The 17,390-nt window shown below is 39.5% G+C and overlaps 4 protein-coding genes and 1 long non-coding RNA gene across 26 annotated transcripts in view; all 5 read right to left on the minus strand.

The window, feature by feature from the left end:
• Nucleotides 1–948: 948 nt before the first annotated feature.
• On the minus strand, nt 949–1,263 carry LOC116188848 (S-protein homolog 24-like). The gene has a single exon (XM_031518310.1). The coding sequence runs from the start codon at nt 1,261–1,263 to the stop codon at nt 949–951; it is 315 nt and encodes a 104-aa protein (XP_031374170.1).
• A 3,809-nt stretch (nt 1,264–5,072) lies between these two features.
• LOC116216039 lies at nt 5,073–6,585 on the minus strand. The gene is made up of 3 exons (XR_004158614.1): nt 6,503–6,585; nt 5,821–6,390; nt 5,073–5,586 (listed from the first exon to the last, which is right to left on the minus strand). It is a non-coding gene; the product is annotated as an uncharacterized LOC116216039 (long non-coding RNA).
• A 421-nt stretch (nt 6,586–7,006) lies between these two features.
• Nucleotides 7,007–17,390, minus strand: part of LOC116216014 (putative disease resistance protein RGA1) — a 250,966-nt gene continuing 240,582 nt past the window's right edge. For 6 of the 22 annotated variants that reach the window (XM_031551928.1, XM_031551929.1, XM_031551906.1 and 3 more), the window contains 8 exons: nt 10,577–10,695; nt 9,832–10,089; nt 9,617–9,697; nt 9,462–9,545; nt 8,690–9,256; nt 8,264–8,589; nt 7,955–8,108; nt 7,007–7,547 (listed from right to left, as the gene is read on the minus strand). The gene's annotated coding sequence lies outside the window, so the exon portion shown is untranslated. The remainder of the gene's footprint in view (nt 7,548–7,954; nt 8,109–8,263; nt 8,590–8,689; nt 9,257–9,461; nt 9,546–9,616; nt 9,698–9,831; nt 10,090–10,576; nt 10,696–17,390) is intronic. The other 16 variants (XM_031551924.1, XM_031551915.1, XM_031551912.1 and 13 more) reach the window with 16 other exon arrangements.
• Nucleotides 7,422–13,492, minus strand: LOC116188849 (putative disease resistance protein RGA1). The gene is made up of 6 exons (XM_031518311.1): nt 11,220–13,492; nt 9,930–10,089; nt 9,477–9,545; nt 8,264–8,339; nt 7,955–8,085; nt 7,422–7,547 (listed from the first exon to the last, which is right to left on the minus strand). Exons 1-6 carry the CDS (start codon nt 13,490–13,492, stop codon nt 7,422–7,424), a joined length of 2,835 nt encoding a protein of 944 aa, XP_031374171.1.
• On the minus strand, nt 13,251–15,461 carry LOC116216025 (putative disease resistance protein RGA3). The gene is made up of 2 exons (XM_031551943.1): nt 15,187–15,461; nt 13,251–14,544 (listed from the first exon to the last, which is right to left on the minus strand). The coding sequence occupies exon 2, from the start codon at nt 14,522–14,524 to the stop codon at nt 13,664–13,666; it is 861 nt and encodes a 286-aa protein (XP_031407803.1). The 5' UTR covers nt 14,525–14,544; nt 15,187–15,461; the 3' UTR covers nt 13,251–13,663.

Raw genomic sequence — 17,390 nt, forward strand, 5'->3', positions numbered from 1 at the left:
ACATATGAGTGCCTCTTATCCAGGTTCTCCCGAGGCTAATTAAACCAGTCATCCTAAGTAGTATATTGATCCCGCATATTTGAAACTTCACCTTCCACCGATTTCCATGGTTCAATAGCTCGAGCAAAACATGAACACTAATGCACACATAATCAGCGCACGGCCGTTACTCCCTGAAAATCTACTGTGCGAAACTTTACAAGATATCAAAACCAAAATTTACAGGCAATGGAGGACAACACCTCAGCCTACAAAATGTGAACCTAAAGAACAAGTGAACAGAACAGACTTTGTGCTCTGAAAGGGTTTTCTCTATCGTCACTCCTGAGTGAATAAACTTCACTGGAACCAGCGTAGGATGCATCCTACCCAACTGAGATTTAAGGGTTACCCGAGCTCAAAACTGCATAATCAGAAGAACAAGCCGACTCCGAGTTCATGGGTGCTGTGCACTTGAAAGAAACCTCAACGGGATCACCGATGACACGTCAAACAAACGTAGAGTTTTTGTCTACTCCTAGTTGACATAATCATCCATTGCAGTTATATTCAACTAGCAACAAGCTCCCCAGCTTTGACGCTCTCATCAGTCGGACAGCAGACGATGGAGGAAACGGATATCGACGACTGGTTTCTGTTCTATTGTGGATTGAGAGCAGGGAGTGCAGGCCGAGGTCTAACGACATTGAGAAGTCCACTTGCAGTTGCCTGACAACAAAAAAGGATTAGCTGTCTCATCGGAACATTATTATGACTAAAACCAAAAACAAATAGCGCCATTACGATGCTATTATCATATTACGTTTTTCTTTCCCTTTCTAGAATAAAGTCAAATCATTAATTTGGCTATTCAATGATAATGTGGCTCATCCCGCTGCATGTCATTTTTTTTTGCTCACATGACAATTAATTAGACGTATATGATAAATTAATTTGCCTTTCTTATGTCTATGGAATTACAATATTACGATTGCTAACTCCATCCCTGAATCCCTGCCCGCCGGCTGCTTTCACGTCCCACATACAATAGCGCAAGCACCTCTCCAGATCCCTCCTGGCCTTGTACCCATTGAAGACGGCGAGCCCACCACTCCATCCGATTCCGCAGAAGATGAGCGTGGTCTGAAATATATTCACATTGAATGAGAACTCGCAGCGGTCGCCGTTGGCAATAATATGGGTTCCGAGATCATCGTCCTTTGATTTACAATGGACGTGTATAAGTTGCATCGTTTGGGTTGGGAGCATGTTAAAGACGGCCATCGTCAGGTCTCTCTCCTAATACCTGGTCTGCACTAGAGAGACTCCTCATCTACCAGAACATGATGTTCAATATATAAGTAAGGAAGGAAACATACTTCCTAAGCAAGCTCATTTTCATCAACTCAGAACTGACATGCCCACCCATGCCGTCTAACAACGTAGAAGAAACGTGTGGTCTCCCACATAAATTCAAAATGAACGAGAAGTCGTAGTACGCATACGTTTCAATTGTATGGATTCCCTTTCGTCCCCCGATAAGCAGTGGATGTTGCAATTCACACCACATGGAAGATTGTTATATATATATATATATATAGAACTTTGTTTATTACTTTTTGTTAACAGCAGAAGTTTTGGCTGCTTCTCCCGAGATGATATTCATACTCATGCTTATTCCTTTGGTGACGGAGAAATTCATGATTTAACATGATCCGTAAATAGATTGCGCAAAGTAATTTGAAAGGATGATGATGGATCACTGCCTATAGGTCAATAATGTATAAATCAGTTTCTATTATCAAATCAAATGAGCAGGAGGTGGAAAACTGTGCCAGTCATATAAGATATCGTGTTTGCCCGTATCTTCTCTGTATTCGTATATGCCCTCGTACCTGACTACTCACTTGCATCTCATCGCGCACCTAATTGTGTCCCTCTTTTCCATGTAGAATTCCTTAACTAACGCTCCTGCGCCAACATAACCGAATTCACAGGAGTACTAAGTGGTACCGGACCTATTGGGACGGACTCCAAAGTCCAAACTGGTACAACTGGGGACCCGCGGTGGTGTGCTTCCCGGTTTGAAAGGAGATGGTCGAAGCCATTGTTGTTTAGGCTCCCATACCAGATTTGTTGGCCTTTGTTGTATAGAGGAACAAAACAGAAAACATGGGAGAGAAGAACGTAACAGAGAAGATAGGCTGTTCAATATTTCTTTCTTCTCTTTCTCTCTCTCTCTCTCTTTTTTTTTTTTTTTTTTCCTTCACTTGGTTTACATAATTCATCAGATTTACATACTTAGGAGACAATAGTGAATTCTAGATGACTCCGATAATGATTTCTCTAATTTGAAAATTCTGGATGACTAAATTCAACAATTTTCTAATCACTTCAAACTACCACCCGTCAAAAAGCTTTTACTGATAAGAACAAGTACCACTCAAAAAAACATTTACAGATAAGCACAAGTTTATACTCGAACAAAATCAACTCCACAGACCACGTGCTCTAGAAGGATTTCCTCTATTGTAACACCTGAGCGAACAAACTGTTTAGTCGGAAACCCAGCCGACTCCAAGCTCACCGGAGCTATGCACTTGAAAAAAACCTGAACGGGATCAAAATGTCAATGTAGCTTTTGTCTATTAGATGACCCAATCATCAGTCATATTCAACTAGCGACACAAGCTTCCATTCCGAACTTTGACGCACTCAGGTAAGGCAGTGGACAATAAATAAAGGAAACAGATATCGATGACTGAAGAACAAGAGAGAGCCTGGGCAGTAAAACACGAGACATAATAGTAGATGTGATGGTTTTGATTTCTGTTCTATTGTGGATTTAGAACTGGGAGTGCGGGCCGAGGTCTAACGACATTGAGTACTCCTCTTGCGGTTGCCTGACAACAGAAAGGGCGTAGTTGTCTCATCGAAACATTATTGTGACTGAAACAAAAAAAAAAATGTGGCACTATGATGCTTTTTTCAAGAATGGGACAGAACTATGAAACGGGGACAGGCCTGGGTGGAGATCGCTTGTCGCTCGGTCTTCAATGGAACGAAGCACCTCTCGCTCCAGATGAAAGCTCTAGCTCGAAATGAGGCAGACAAGGATTGAACCAGGATTTTGATATGGTAGTACCAGTAACTCCAGATGCTACATAATCAAAGACATTAGGGTGATGGTTGCAGCATGAACATCGGAGGCAGCAGTGCCGACAGACCTCGGTCAACATCCTCGTACCAAGACAGCATGAATAAGGAGGACAAGAGGACATTAAAGGTACAAATCGAAGCAACTTCTCGACTGGAATGAAATGTAATCCACCCAAATCAAACACAGAAATAAGACCGATTGATTTTTTCTGCCTTCTGAAATTGAGACACAAAAGGAAACGCCTCAAGAATGGGGCCCTCTGACTCCCAGCTAGTCGGCTACAACTGGGAATGGTGTACAAGGAGTTCGATTTCTTGTTAAATTCCTGAAAGAATATATATATAATACAACAGCAAAGAGCATTTAGAGAGCTAGGAACGATTTTGTCACATCTGTTGCAAAGTGAACCAGCCCAATGTCGTATAAATCATTAAGTCACGAGTGGCTGCACTAAAGCAAGAATCGAGCAAAAACAAGAGTAAGAACCCAAAAACCTTAACCAGGGTCCAACTTTGGCGACACTTGCTCTCATACAAAGGAAACGTTAGTAAACTCCAAATCTATCCTAAGGTTTAAATTTTTTTCTCAAATCTATCCCCGATAAAAAAGGGCCACAGTGATAAAATCGTTAAACATTGACGGAGATATAACGACGGGATATATTTAAAGCAAAATGTAAACCATGAATATATCTAATAAAAAAAGTATATGATAGATTTGACAAAACGGGTAAACCATGGGTTATATGGAATAAAAACCCCATATAAAAAAAAAAGATAGAGCTTCTTACCTCCGCAATGTGCTCCAGTTCAGATGAATTCATGAAGCTTTCTTGGTTCTCAATGTTCCAGCAGAACTGAACGCATAGTTTCATTATGTTGTCCAGATCCTTGACATAGAACCAATATCTAAGAATGACTCTGAAATTAAAGCCGATAAATACCCGCAAATGATGAAATTCTACAAGTTGAACATCAGAGTAAAAGTTTAACTATTGGTTACAATTGAAAATCGCGTAAGATAACCCAATCAGTGTTATTCGTGTTAATGATCTATATCTTTTAATAAAAGCTTTCTTAAAGACGGAGAATCTGACTAAGCAAATCTTGCTAACTATTTGATGGTTTTTATAACCCCGCAAGTGCATGGCCGTAACAAGTAATATAAAGTGAAAAGAGTATTGTTCCCACGGGAACTTGACCTAGAATTCTACTAGCATTCGAAATTATCACAACCTAATTGAAGTCAAGTAAATTAAAATCGGTTTTATGAAATATAAAGCAAATTAAAACAACTAACAATCAATTGGTTAAACGACCTAGAATTACAATTTCCCCCACACTTTGATAATCTGATCTACTCCCTCTTTCCCTAATTCGATTGAGACTCAATCTACTAACCTCAATTTCACAAGTATTTCCAAAGTATCTTCCAAAATTCGATTGAGACTCAATCTACTAACCTCAATTTCACAAGTATTTCCAAAGTATCTTCCGAATTGCTTAGAAAAAATATAACTCAACCAATTCCTTGTATTCCTAAGGGAATTGCAATTAAGCTAAACTCATTAAGCTCCAACTTGAATTGGCTATCTAAGGTGAGTAATTATATTCTTATTTTACCCACTAATCAATTTGATTCCTCGAGATTGAACTTAGACTATTCTATTCCAGTTCTAAACCTAAAATCCCTTTCCCAAGTTCAATTAGATTAACAGATCATAACAATTATTGATCAAGTAATTGCAAGTATTAAGTATCTGTTAGAATAAATAGAATAGAATAAAAAACTCATTAAATCAAGAGAAAATAAACAAAATGATTACATGTGGGTTCAATCGTAATCCTAGCATATGAAATTAGACCTTGCGAATTAAAGAGCACATAAAAGAATTCAACATAGACATCAAATTCAAGAAGAAATCAACAAAGACTTAAAAGAAATAGATGCTGCCGTCAATATCCGACCCTTCGACTTTTTACTCAAGTTGATCTTTGCCTCCTGATGTCGTCCACATGAAACTCATACCCCAGCCTCGCCTTTTATAAGGGATAAAGGCATCAAAATACTGCAAATCTAATTTTCTAATACTTGAAATTCAGTTTCCTATCTTAAGCATCAAATAATATATTTCCTAAGACCCAACAATATTAACCAAATAAATCAAAATATCTCCATCTTTATTTTCTTCTCCAAATATACTCAGGACCCATGCAAAATATCAAGAATGACAAATTTTGGTCGGATCATCTGAACTGAAGGGCCGCAGCCCTCTTTTTCCACGGCTGGGGCCGTCCGAATCAGTTTTTCTGCACTGCGCGCTTAACTTCATTGGGTCATATCTTCCTCGTCCGGGCTCTAAATGACAAACCGTTTGAATCCCTGTGCTCCTAACTCGATAAGTTTTCCATCCATATGCAATTTGCACCAAAAAAATCAAGTTTAACCTGTCCAAAAATATCAAGAACTTAGTGACTGCAAAAGATCGATCAATGAACTAACTCCTAAGATCACCTAAAATCAAACCAAAAGCTAATAAGAATTCCTAAATCCACTAAGAATGCAAATGAATGAAAAATAAACTAAAAACATACTAAAACTAACCAAAACTTGAGAATTTAACTCTAATCATACCAGCTAAAAGTGTCGAATAACTCTATCTTCATTGAGTTATCACTTACTCTTGATGGAAGCCTACAAGTTCTGCGAAGTCATGAGAGTCTTGAATGCGTCCTTGCAGAACATTCTATAGTGATTCTATCGCATCAACCTGCAGAAAACCTTTTGGCAGTTAAACTATATATACTTAATTAAGGAAAACAAAAAGAAAAGAAATTCCCAACCTCACAATCAGCTGTTTTCAAACTTTTAACACAACACCCTGTGTGAGAATAAAATATATTAGAGAATCTCCAGGTGAAGGTGCCCGTTTCTTGCAAGTTAATGGAGCTCAATTGCACAACATGATGAGAGACAATGAGAAAATATAACTCACAAGAATAAATTGGTCAAAGATTAATGACTTTACTGAAGATTAAAGTCAGCTACCACGGATAGATCTGTCGGTGAAACTTCTAATGAAAGAGTGATCGAAGATTGAGCACTTAAATGAAAGAGAATTAAGTTTAAAGTCGATTGCTATAATATGATCATCCTTAATAACAATTATTAAAACTGTCAACAAGTAGAAATAACTGCAGAGATACTCTGGAAAAATATTTGTCTTCCTCACTTATGGTCTTTATTGCTGCCTGCAAGGGCCATAGAGGCAATATGGTTTCTTATTCCTTTAATATAAAATCAGCATACAAAGTGCAATAACAGCATAACTATAATTTTGGAATTCATGGTACAACAACCCACCAGCTAAAAGGGGACCATAAGATCAGCTTCAGCAGTTGACTGACGAGGTGGCAAGCGCATCAATTGCCTACTTTCCTCGAGAAAACAATGACATAGCACCTGCTTTCAGAGATGCAAGAACTATGTAAACTATGAAATTTCAATAGCTACAAGACCCGATGTATGGAGAGTGATGCAACCTAGCCAACTGAGAGTTAAGGGTGGACCCGAGCTCAAAACCGCTTAATCAGATAAACCGGTCGAATCCAAGTTCACCGGAGAAATGCACTTGAAAGAAACCTGAAGAGGATCCCCGCTGAAATGTCAGCACAGTTCTTGTTTACTTCTAGTTGACCAAACCATCCATCACAGTTATATTCAACTAGCAACACAAGTTTTCGAGTTTTTTCGCTCTCATCAGTCGGACAGTATAGAGGAAATGGATATAGATGACTGAAGATGCTAAGAACCAACTCCAATAAGCAAGGAAATAGAGCAAGGGAAGAGAAGATCAACACAAGAGAATTACGTGGTAAAACCCTCTCAATCGATGTGATCAAGAGGGAAACATCCACGGACAAAGGAGGCTTTGGTCTCTTTCGTTATGAGCAATGATCAAGAGTACAAAGTGGAGGACAATAGACTGAGTGTGAAATTAACCCTGACCCGTATACAAAAGCTCTCAAACTCACCAACACTCCTCAATAGATCAATGATTTAACAGAGTGATTAGGGTTAAAAAGCATGCTTTAGGTCGGTCCAAACCAGTAAAAAAATGTACGGACAGTCTAGGCTTCCGCACGGACGGACTGGGCCTCATCCACTCAAATAAAATCTGCAGCCTGTGCAGATCCGTCATAGCCGCAGCTTCCTCCTCTCAGATGCAATCCTTGCAGCTCAATTGTCCTCTCCCTCAATCTTCTTCAGTTCCACACTTGTTCTAACAAGTCTCCACAACTCCAAGTATCCGCAAAACATTTAAAAGGCGAGACACTCTATTCTGTTGTGAATTGAGGACAGGGAGTGCAGGCAGAGGTCTAACAACATTGAGATCTCTTGCAGTTGCCTGACAACAGAAAGGGATTAGTTGTCTCATCAGAACATTATCATTAAGACTAAAACCAAAAGCAAAAGGAAACGTCTCAGGAATAGGGCCCTTTGACTCCCAGCTAGTTGGCTACTACGGAGAATGGTCTGAAGGAGTTCGATTTCTTGTTAAATTCCTGAGTATTAGCAAACAATAGCAAAGGGCTTTTAGAAAGCTAGAAATGGCTTTGTAACATCTTTTGGAGAGTGAACCGGCTCAAAGTTGTATATATATATCAATTAGGTCACTAGTGGCTACTGATGCAAGAATCATGCAAAAGCAAGAGCAAAGTGAACTCAAAATCCTTAGCCAGTGTCCGAGTTTGGTGATACTTGCTCTCAAACAAAGGCAGATCAAACATATAAGAAAACTAGTGCTCTTCTTACCTCTGTAATGTGCTCCAGTTCAGATGAATTTGTGAAGCTTTCTTGGTTCTCAATGTTCCAGTTGAACTGGGGGCAGAGTTTCATTATGCTATCCAGTATCCTCGACACAGAACCAATATCTAAGAATGACTCTGAAATTAAAGTCAACAAGTACCTGCAGATGATGAAATTCTACAGGTTTAACATGCAATATGACCTGATCAGTCCTATTCATGTAAATGATCTATATCTTTTAATAAAAGCTTTAAGCAACCAATAGATTTCCCATGGAACGCTTTGTGAAGAACAGAAGAAGCAAATCTTGCTTACTCTTGATGAAACCGTACAAGTTCCGTGAACTCATAAGAGCCGAGAATGCGTCCTTGCAAAACATTCCATTGGGATTCTATGACATCAACCAACAGAAGAATTTTTGACAGTCAAACTGAAGATTTCTGATCAGCAATGCCATGTGCTCCCTAACAAACCACATAGGTCCAAAGGGCTCCCTATGTTGCTGAGGCATTGAGATTGTATTATCATTTTTATGCTTGGCAAATCCTCGGTGGTCTTGACGCATCACAGAGGCCCATGATTTATCTAATTCCATTAGTATTCGTTTAAGCCGCAGCAGATGCTAGAAAACCTTTTGAAACCTGGAATGTTTTGAGTGTCACATCAAAGAAGGTCAATAATATCAAGTATTTCTGCAGAACTTGGATGTGAGTAAGTTCCAAATGGTGACGAGAATCTCACTTGGAGAGCACTTCTTGAGTAAAGAAGAGTCCTAGGGGCCAATCAACAGAATAGTCCAGATATATACCATCCCATCCATCAAGGGATGCCGCTGAGGAAGTATTTGCTGACATGCAGTATAACTTACAAGGATAAATTGATCGAAGATTCATCACTTTACTGAAAGAGAAGATTAAAATCAACTACCACTGATAGCTCTGCCCGCGAAACTTCTAATGAAAGAGTGACCAAATATCAATAACTTAAATAAAAGAGAATAAGTTCAATTGCTATAATACAACAATCAATAAAACTATCAAGAAGTGGAACTAACTGCAGGGATTCTCTTCATGAATATTTGTCTTCCACGTTTATGGTCTTTATTGCTGCCTGCAGGGGGCATAGATTCAATCTGGTTTCTTATGCTCTGAAATAAAATCAATATATGAAGTGCAATAACAGCATCTCTATAATTTTGGAATTCATGTTACAACAACCCACCAGCTGAAAGGGGACCATAATTTCAGCTCCAGGAGTTGACCGACGAGGTGACAAGCGCATCAGTTGCTGACTTTCCTCGAGAAAGCACTGGCATTGCAGAGCATGATTAAAGTATTAATCAGTTGGTATTAAAAACATTCTAATACTGAATCGAGCAGAGAGCATCCGCTTTCAGAAATTACAAGAACCAGGTGAAATATGAATTTTCTATATTGGGACAAAGTTGTGTCCTGCCGACAACAAATAAAAGAAAGAATTCAATGAAAAACCAAATAATATAACCATGTCCCACCTGGAAGAAATCTACCTTTGCTAGAAGGAAACAGTCTTTTGGAGCCTTAAGCTGCCCATTTAATTCAGCACCAACAACCACAAGCTGCAAAATTGTTCAAATTTAGCACGGTAAACTCTTGACTAGGACTATGGAAAAGCTTACACTTTCATCACCTGCCAAAGATGATTTGCTGCAATAGCTTGTATAGAGTGAACAACACATTCTAATGATCTCTTATGAAATTCTGATGACTCCTGCAGATGCAATCGAACCGAATTGGTAAAAGAGAAGGCCATGATACTAAATAAAAGAGAAAATTATAATTACATCCTGATACGAAGAATGATCTTTTAAGGTCATGATGTCAACAAGAATTGCGATAATAAACCTTTAAGTCCCGAAGCATTGCTTCAATCTTACTAGCCTCTGACTGTGGAAGTAAATCATCTCCGGTCAGCTTTAAGTCCTTCTAGAAAAGAAACCGGCCTGTGCACCCTTGAACTTTCTGAGAGCCTTGGGGCATTTGCAGATGAGATATAGAATCTTGAAACCGAAATGATGGGCTGGGATCACGAAGAACCCCGACAGCTTTACCAGCAAAAACTGATTCTGCGGCATGCATATGTACCTATTCAGGCAGCATATCCTACAAGATAGAATAACAAGAAGTAAACAACCTGCCAAGCATTAGAGACCCACAAGAATGGAGCCGGTGCCAAAACTGTAGCTCTAATCCTTTTACCAAATTGCAATTAGATGTCGAAGTGACAAATGTTGAAACTAAAGGAACAGGCCATAGAATAATGGCCAACATAGTTGTACATATCACCATGCCAGTACTACTTAGCCATGAATGCTAGTGATTTCTAAATTGTATCAAGCCCTGGAAAAACAGAAAGACAAACCTATATACGAATGAAGTTGCTCAAAATTAAATGCCTTATGCAATATGTACTTAAGTATGATAGCTTATAGAAAATCATTGTGGTTGCTCTGCATCTCATTCAATACAGAAACAAAAATGCAAACTCCCGGCACTCTCTTATAAACTTATCAGACCATGAAAAGAATTACAAATATCAACTACGAAATATAAAATCAAAAATAAAAGAGGAAACGTATAGAAAGCTTACCATATATATATGAAATCCCAGGTGCCAATCTGTGAAAGATATATCAACAGTTGACAAGCGAGCCAATTTTTTGGAGATATCTGTCTGCGATGATCCGTGCTCTACACCTCTCTTCCTGCCTGAAGAACAATACAATATGTATCGTAAATTAGTTTACAGACAAATGTAAACAAACAAGAGTGGATAAAGCTTGGAGAACGTGCATAAATGTTATACAATCAATTCACAAGTGAATCCAGCAATATTCCTACAGAGACATAAACTTAATTCAGCAACAGAGTTAGCAATGACCCCAATGCAAACGACGAGTATTAATTGACAGTTGTATTATTCTTTCCTTCCTTTTCTATCCATAAAAATATGAGTATTGTCGAGAAAAGAATTTGAGGAGCAACAAAGACAACGGTTCAACATTACTTCTTTAATCATTATAAGAAAAGTATGGGTCTACTTCACTCATCATTATATCGTGCAAATGTATAAGCAAGCCAGCAAGAAAACAGATGAGAATGAGATATTTATATGACCTTTGGAGGCAGTAAGCGAGGGAGGATCCAATTCAGTCATCTTCTTACTACTACTACATGCGGGATGTGAGAAATCTTAGGCCAGTCCTCTCCTCCTCCGGTATTCTCTTGTTCACCTTCTTCTCAGCTCCTCCCCGCAGTTTAAAATCTCAAGATGTTTGAGTGAGGTGAGATTGGGAAACCACCCAGGCAAAGCCTTCAAATTCTCACAGGAGAAGATGAATAAAGATTCAAGGTTAGTGAGGTGCTGAATCCACCACGGGAGAGTCTCCAGTTTTGGTATATACCAGAGTTCCAACTTGCGGAGCTTAGTGAATTGTAAATTAGGCGGCATCGGCATGTCTTCTTCATCTTCTTCACCACCGCCATCATCAGTGGATAAATCAAGCTCTGGGCAATAAGAAATTTCCAGCGTCTCAAGGGTGGGTAGGTGCGGGAGGATCGCCCCCAGAGGGAGTGCTTTCAGGCGAGGGCAATGACTTATTTCAAGAGACTGGAGAGACGGGAGGGACTGAAACAACTCCACGGGCAAGTGGTCTGCATCCTCAATTTTGCTGATGGAGAGGGATGTCAGTGCGGTGAGAGAGAGAGAATCATGTTGGGGGCCAAGGGGAAGAAGTAGTGGATCGTGTTGGTGGAGTAGGAGTGCAGTTACATTCCTCATCCTCCATCCCGCTAGTCGTAGTAGCTGTTCACCATGCGATATGTAAGAGAATCTTCCGCACGTATATATTACAATCTTGACCTTGTCGGAGAAGCAGGGGAGCATTAACAAAGAAGAAGAAGAAGAAGAATTGCCATCCTCCTCTTCAATTCTATTGCCCCTCCTCTCCCACTCCCATCCCTTGAATTTAGGCAAATACCCTAGCACTATTTCTTCCAAGGATGGAAAGAAATTAGACTGTGGCATCGTCCCACCCTCCGATAATTCTATATGTTCCAAATTCATCAAACCATGCAACCAGATTCTTTTGAGGGAAGGGAGCTGATCTATAGGTGGTAGCTGCCTGCAACCACATTGTTTAATCTCAATCTCGACTAGTCTATGCAGTTGAGAGACCCACGATGGAAGTCTGACACCGACATATCTATCTATCCTCAATCCCTTCACATCTGAATGGGGTCGAAGTTTTTCTATAACTTCTTTGTCATTGCTCGCATTCGCATCCCAACCCCAGCATAGGTCCAAACATTGAAGATGAGCTAACTTCTCCATCGAGAAGGAAGCATCCACCTCGCTCGAAATACTACTACTCCCCACTCTTTCCAATCTTCGAATAGTCAGTTCTTTCTTCAATCCAATAAGTCCGCTCAGCTCGTCTAGCCCTGCAGCATTTTGGTTCGATTCCTCCCCTAATACAAATACGTCTAACCTTTGCAAATTAGTCAACGTCCCAATCCCCCTCGGCATATGTGTTAAATGATCACATCCACTCACATTGAGCTGCCTCAAATTGACCAATTTCGTAATGCCACTTGGTAATCCTTCTAGATGCCAACATCTTGTGAGATTAAGGCTCTCCAAATTGCACAACTCACTTATGGAATCCGGAAGGGACCTTAACTCTCCAGTGATTGAGAGATCAAGGCTCCTCAAATGCTTGAGTTCACCAATGGAACGCGAAATCATCTTTATGCGGACACCACGTATACGCAGCGCCCGTAGACTTCTAAAACACGAAACATCCAGAACATCAATAGGAATCCTATTTCCAAATATATCAGTACTATCTTCGCTGAATGTATCAGTACTCTCTTCAGCCGTAAGAAATAGGGACCTTATTCTTCTCTCTCTCTCCAATCCATTCAACACATTCGGATCATTTATAGTTATATGGCGAGCTCCTTCTGGGAACATTTTCGCATGTGAGCTATCAATGGTGATGCAATTCTCTCCTGCAACTAACAGTGCGAGGTCATGCATTTTGCAGCTCATAATGTCGCCGTACACATTTTCTCGTATTTCTTGGAAAAAGCATCTGGAAAGCAACTCCCTGAAATAGTCATAACCTACTTCTTCAAGGGTTTTCTTACTGCCTAGAGGTTTATTAATAAATCCCTGTGCCATCCAAAGATAGACAAGCTCACGTGATTCTAGCTCGTAATCTTGCGGAAATAAGCTGCAATAAGCAAAGCACAGTTTCAAATGCGATGGCAAAAAATCGTAACTCAACTTAAGCGAAGGCATAATGTCACTTTCTTCTTGATTTATCGAAGATAAATCACTATCCTTAAAATTCAACCAATCTTCTTCGGTAGTTCCAGAGAACGCTAACAATCGCCCAATCGTCTTAATTGCAAGGGGAACTCCCGCACACTTCTTCACAATTTCTCTCGCAATCTTTTCTAGATTTTGATTTTTCCACTCGTGCTCCTCCTTCTTTGCCATTCGCATCAACAAACAGAGCGAATCATCGTCAGGTAAGCCACTCAATTTATGAAATTTGCGAGTCATAGTGTCCGCCACCCGAGTATAGCGAGTGGTCGCCAATATCTTACTTCCTTTGGCACCGCTCATGAGATATCCTTGAAGTTTCAACCATTCAGACCGGTTGTCATTTCACACGTCATCTAAAACAAGTAAGAACTTCTTTCCATCAATCCATTCTCCCAGCTTTTTTCGCAACGCATTCATGTCGAGATTTGCAATATCTTCTTTGTTGGAGGTGCACTCTCGTACTATCTTCCTCAGAATATGCTCCACATTGAAATTGATAGACACACAGACCCAAATTTGCCTCATCTCGAAATGTTCCTCCACGCTCTTGTCATTATATACTTGTCTTGTTAATGTCGTTTTCCCTAGGCCTCCCACACCCACTATTGAGAGGACACTAACATTCTCCTCAAAATCAGGATTGAGTAAGAACTCGATAACTTCCTTCTTGTCCTTATCTCGTCCAACCACATACATTTCAGGCTCAAATGAGTAAGTTTCCCGCCCATTTAGATTCTCTACCAAACTCCCCATAAGATTAATATTTCCCTCGAGCTGAAAACAGGCGCTTCTATCATTCCAAATTGCATCGATCCTCTCCCTAATCTCCTTGACTCGTTGAGCCATCTTACTGGCATAAAGGAGCTGGTTGGAAGAGGAGAAAAAGATACGCACCTCATTAAGGATCCCCTTACCTCCTCCCATCACTCTCCGACGTTTGAAAGCCTCAGTAGAGAATTCATCTAACAGGTCATCCGCATCGTCGAACAACACTTTCAGGTTCTTAAGCCATTCCTTCACATCCTCAGCCTCAACTCGTCTCTTGTCAGCCTCGCGAAGCACACCACCGATGATAGAGACAGTAGTCTGGAGTTTCACGAGCTCAGCTTTGACACCCCACGCTAGTCCGAACTCCTGGGAGAGGAGGGAAACAAGTTGTCCGGTGACAGACTCCACAACGCCCCCGAGAACCACTTGGGCCATAGTTGCTGTTGATGGAAGAACTAAGACAGACAGGGAGAAACTTGATGAACTTGAGATAGAAACTATATTATATTATATGATGTGATGATGAAGATGACTGAAATCATTTTGACATTTTGACTATTCCCTTCAATTATTAGTAGCAGCGCGCGGACTAGAGGGATAAATCTTTTTCCACTTGGTATAGAACACATCTATATATCTATAGATAGACAAGTAAATTTGGGAGAAATCTAAGACCATCGAATATATATATATAAACTATAATTGGACCCCTTTTTTATGTAACCAATTTTAAAATATACTACTCTTTGCTAATTGTATGCTAGTCCGATCTCCTGGGAGATGAGGGAAACAAGATGTCCAGTGACGGACTCCACAATGCTCCCGGGAACCACGTCGGCCATAGTTGCAGCCAACGTCAATAATCAATGGAAGAAATATATAAGACAGGTAGGGAGAAACTTGAACTAGTGAAAGATCTCCCAATAATGCAGGCAATGCGCCGTGGGTGAACTCTGAAATGATAACCATTATATTATATGATGACGACGACGACGATGATATATTATGATAGAAAAATACAAGTGGTAGCCGCTTTTCATAACTTTTTGACTAGCTAATCTTCGGAAAAATAACATGAAATTAGTCGGAGAAAATACCTTTGGCTTCGATATGGAAGTGGAAAATCGCACGGTCACCCCCTCAAGAAGAATTCCCAATTGGTAGGGGCCGGGATGGGGGTTTCTCTGTTCGCCCACTCGAACTGTGCAGACACAGATGCAGGGGTGGGGGGAAGGGGAGCAGGCGAATGAGGCGCAGCAGAGGACAGGCAAGTACGGCAAGCAACAGAGAAGATTCGCGTTGAAACGACTGGACGCTGTCGAGCACAGAAGGAAGAATGGGGGAGGGGGGGCGTGTTCAGTAGGAGCTCCTCTGTATAGCAAGTGAAATAGCAAGGAAGTGAGAGGTGAGGGGCCGGGTTCCTATGCGCAGCTACCAGTCAAAGGGAAATTTCAATGGGATGGGATCCGCATGTCAGCCAACGGGCAAAATTCTTAACAGTCTGCAAAATCTAAGTTTAAAACAAAATTAGGGCGTTTGGTTTCAGAATTAAATTAAATTTGATTTTAATTTTTATTTTGATTGTAAAAAAAGACAAATAAAATAATATTATAAATTTAACTTGAAAAATATGTGTTTTTATTATGTAGTGAATAAAGTTAAAATCAAAAATATAATTTTAAAATCACATCATGAAATCAAGGGCTCTTCAATTCTGAAAATAAACGGATCCGCAACATGTGGTTTGAAAGCAGGCAGCCGCTTTCTTGACTTTTTGATTATTCCCTTCAATTATTAGTAGCAGTACGCGGGCTGGAGGGATAAATCTTTTTCCACTCGGTATAGAGCACATCTATATCTATATGTAGACAAGTAAATTTGGGAGATATCTAAGACCATCGAATCGAATATATATAAACTATAATTGGATCAGTTTTTCATGTAATCGATTTTAAAATATACTACTCTTTGCTAATTATATGCTAGCCCGATCTCTCGGGAGATGAGGGAAACAAGATGTCCAGTGACGGACTCCACAAATGCTCCCCGAGAACCACGTCGGCCATTGTTGCAGCCAACGTCGATAATCAATGGAAGAAATATATAAGACGGGCAGGGAGAAACTTGAACGAGTGAAAGATCTCCCAATAATGCAGGCAATGCGCGTGGGTGAACTCTGAATGCTAACCATTATATTATATGATGAAGAAGATATATTATGATAGAAAAATGCAAGTGGTTGCCATTTTCACGTAGCCGATTTAAAAAGATATATTAGTATGGATAGAAATGCAGGTGGGTGGCGGATTAGAGGGGGCAAAGAATCTCTGTCGAGTTGGTACAAAACATATGTTATAAATACAAGTAAATTAATATGTTACGAGTACATTCACATTGTCATGAGATGATAGAAACAATAATCAAATGGAGCGATGACGGGATCCCAAAACAGTGGTTGTTGTCCCAAAACACTTTCCGATCGAATGTAGGATACGAAGCTTACACACAAAAAAGAACCACTCATAAATAGGAGCATATAGGATCTCATCTGCATAATTTTTGTCTTTGAAGATTTGAGATCAAAATGGAGCCAAATTCAACCAGAGAGGAGAGGATACTTGCCCGGAGAGGAGAGAGAGAATAATTTCATTCTGGACAGCAATATCTGTCCAGAATCTTTTCGTTTGAAAAGTATATTATAGACTTTCATATGAGTGCTTAGCAAGCATAGATATTCGTAGGTTTTACAACTTTTTTTTTTCTAATTCAACTTTTTAGAGGGCAATATTTGTGGCACTATTATTGTTTTTTATTTCTTTGAAAAATGTTATATATATATATATATGGGTAAATTACAAAAAAAAATCCAAATTTTGTAAAATGTCTTAATTTTGTCATAAATTTTGTTTTGTAACAGAAAAAACCATAAGTTTTCTAAAATGTCTCAAAAATGACCTCCGTTATAACTTCCGTCAATTTTTGCTACTGATGGTGGGTCCCTTTAATAGTCCACGTAGGTCACACGTAGCCAAAATTGACGGAAGTTATAACGGAGGTCATTTTTGAGACATTTTAGAAAACTTATGGTTTTTTGTTACAAAACAAAATTTATGACAAAACTGAGACTTTTTACAAAATTTGAGTTTTTTTTTTGTAATTTTCCCTATATATATATATATATTTGGTAGTAAGGATGCCATCGGTTAGATTCTAAAAGTTTGTAAACGTGGATGGAATTATGAAATGAAAATTTTTGTATATTTTATTAAGAAAATACTCTCATAAAGTAATATTTAAAATT

This window comes from Punica granatum, chromosome 8 (assembly GCF_007655135.1).
Source record: "Punica granatum isolate Tunisia-2019 chromosome 8, ASM765513v2, whole genome shotgun sequence".
NCBI classification, from domain to species: domain Eukaryota; kingdom Viridiplantae; phylum Streptophyta; class Magnoliopsida; order Myrtales; family Lythraceae; genus Punica; species Punica granatum.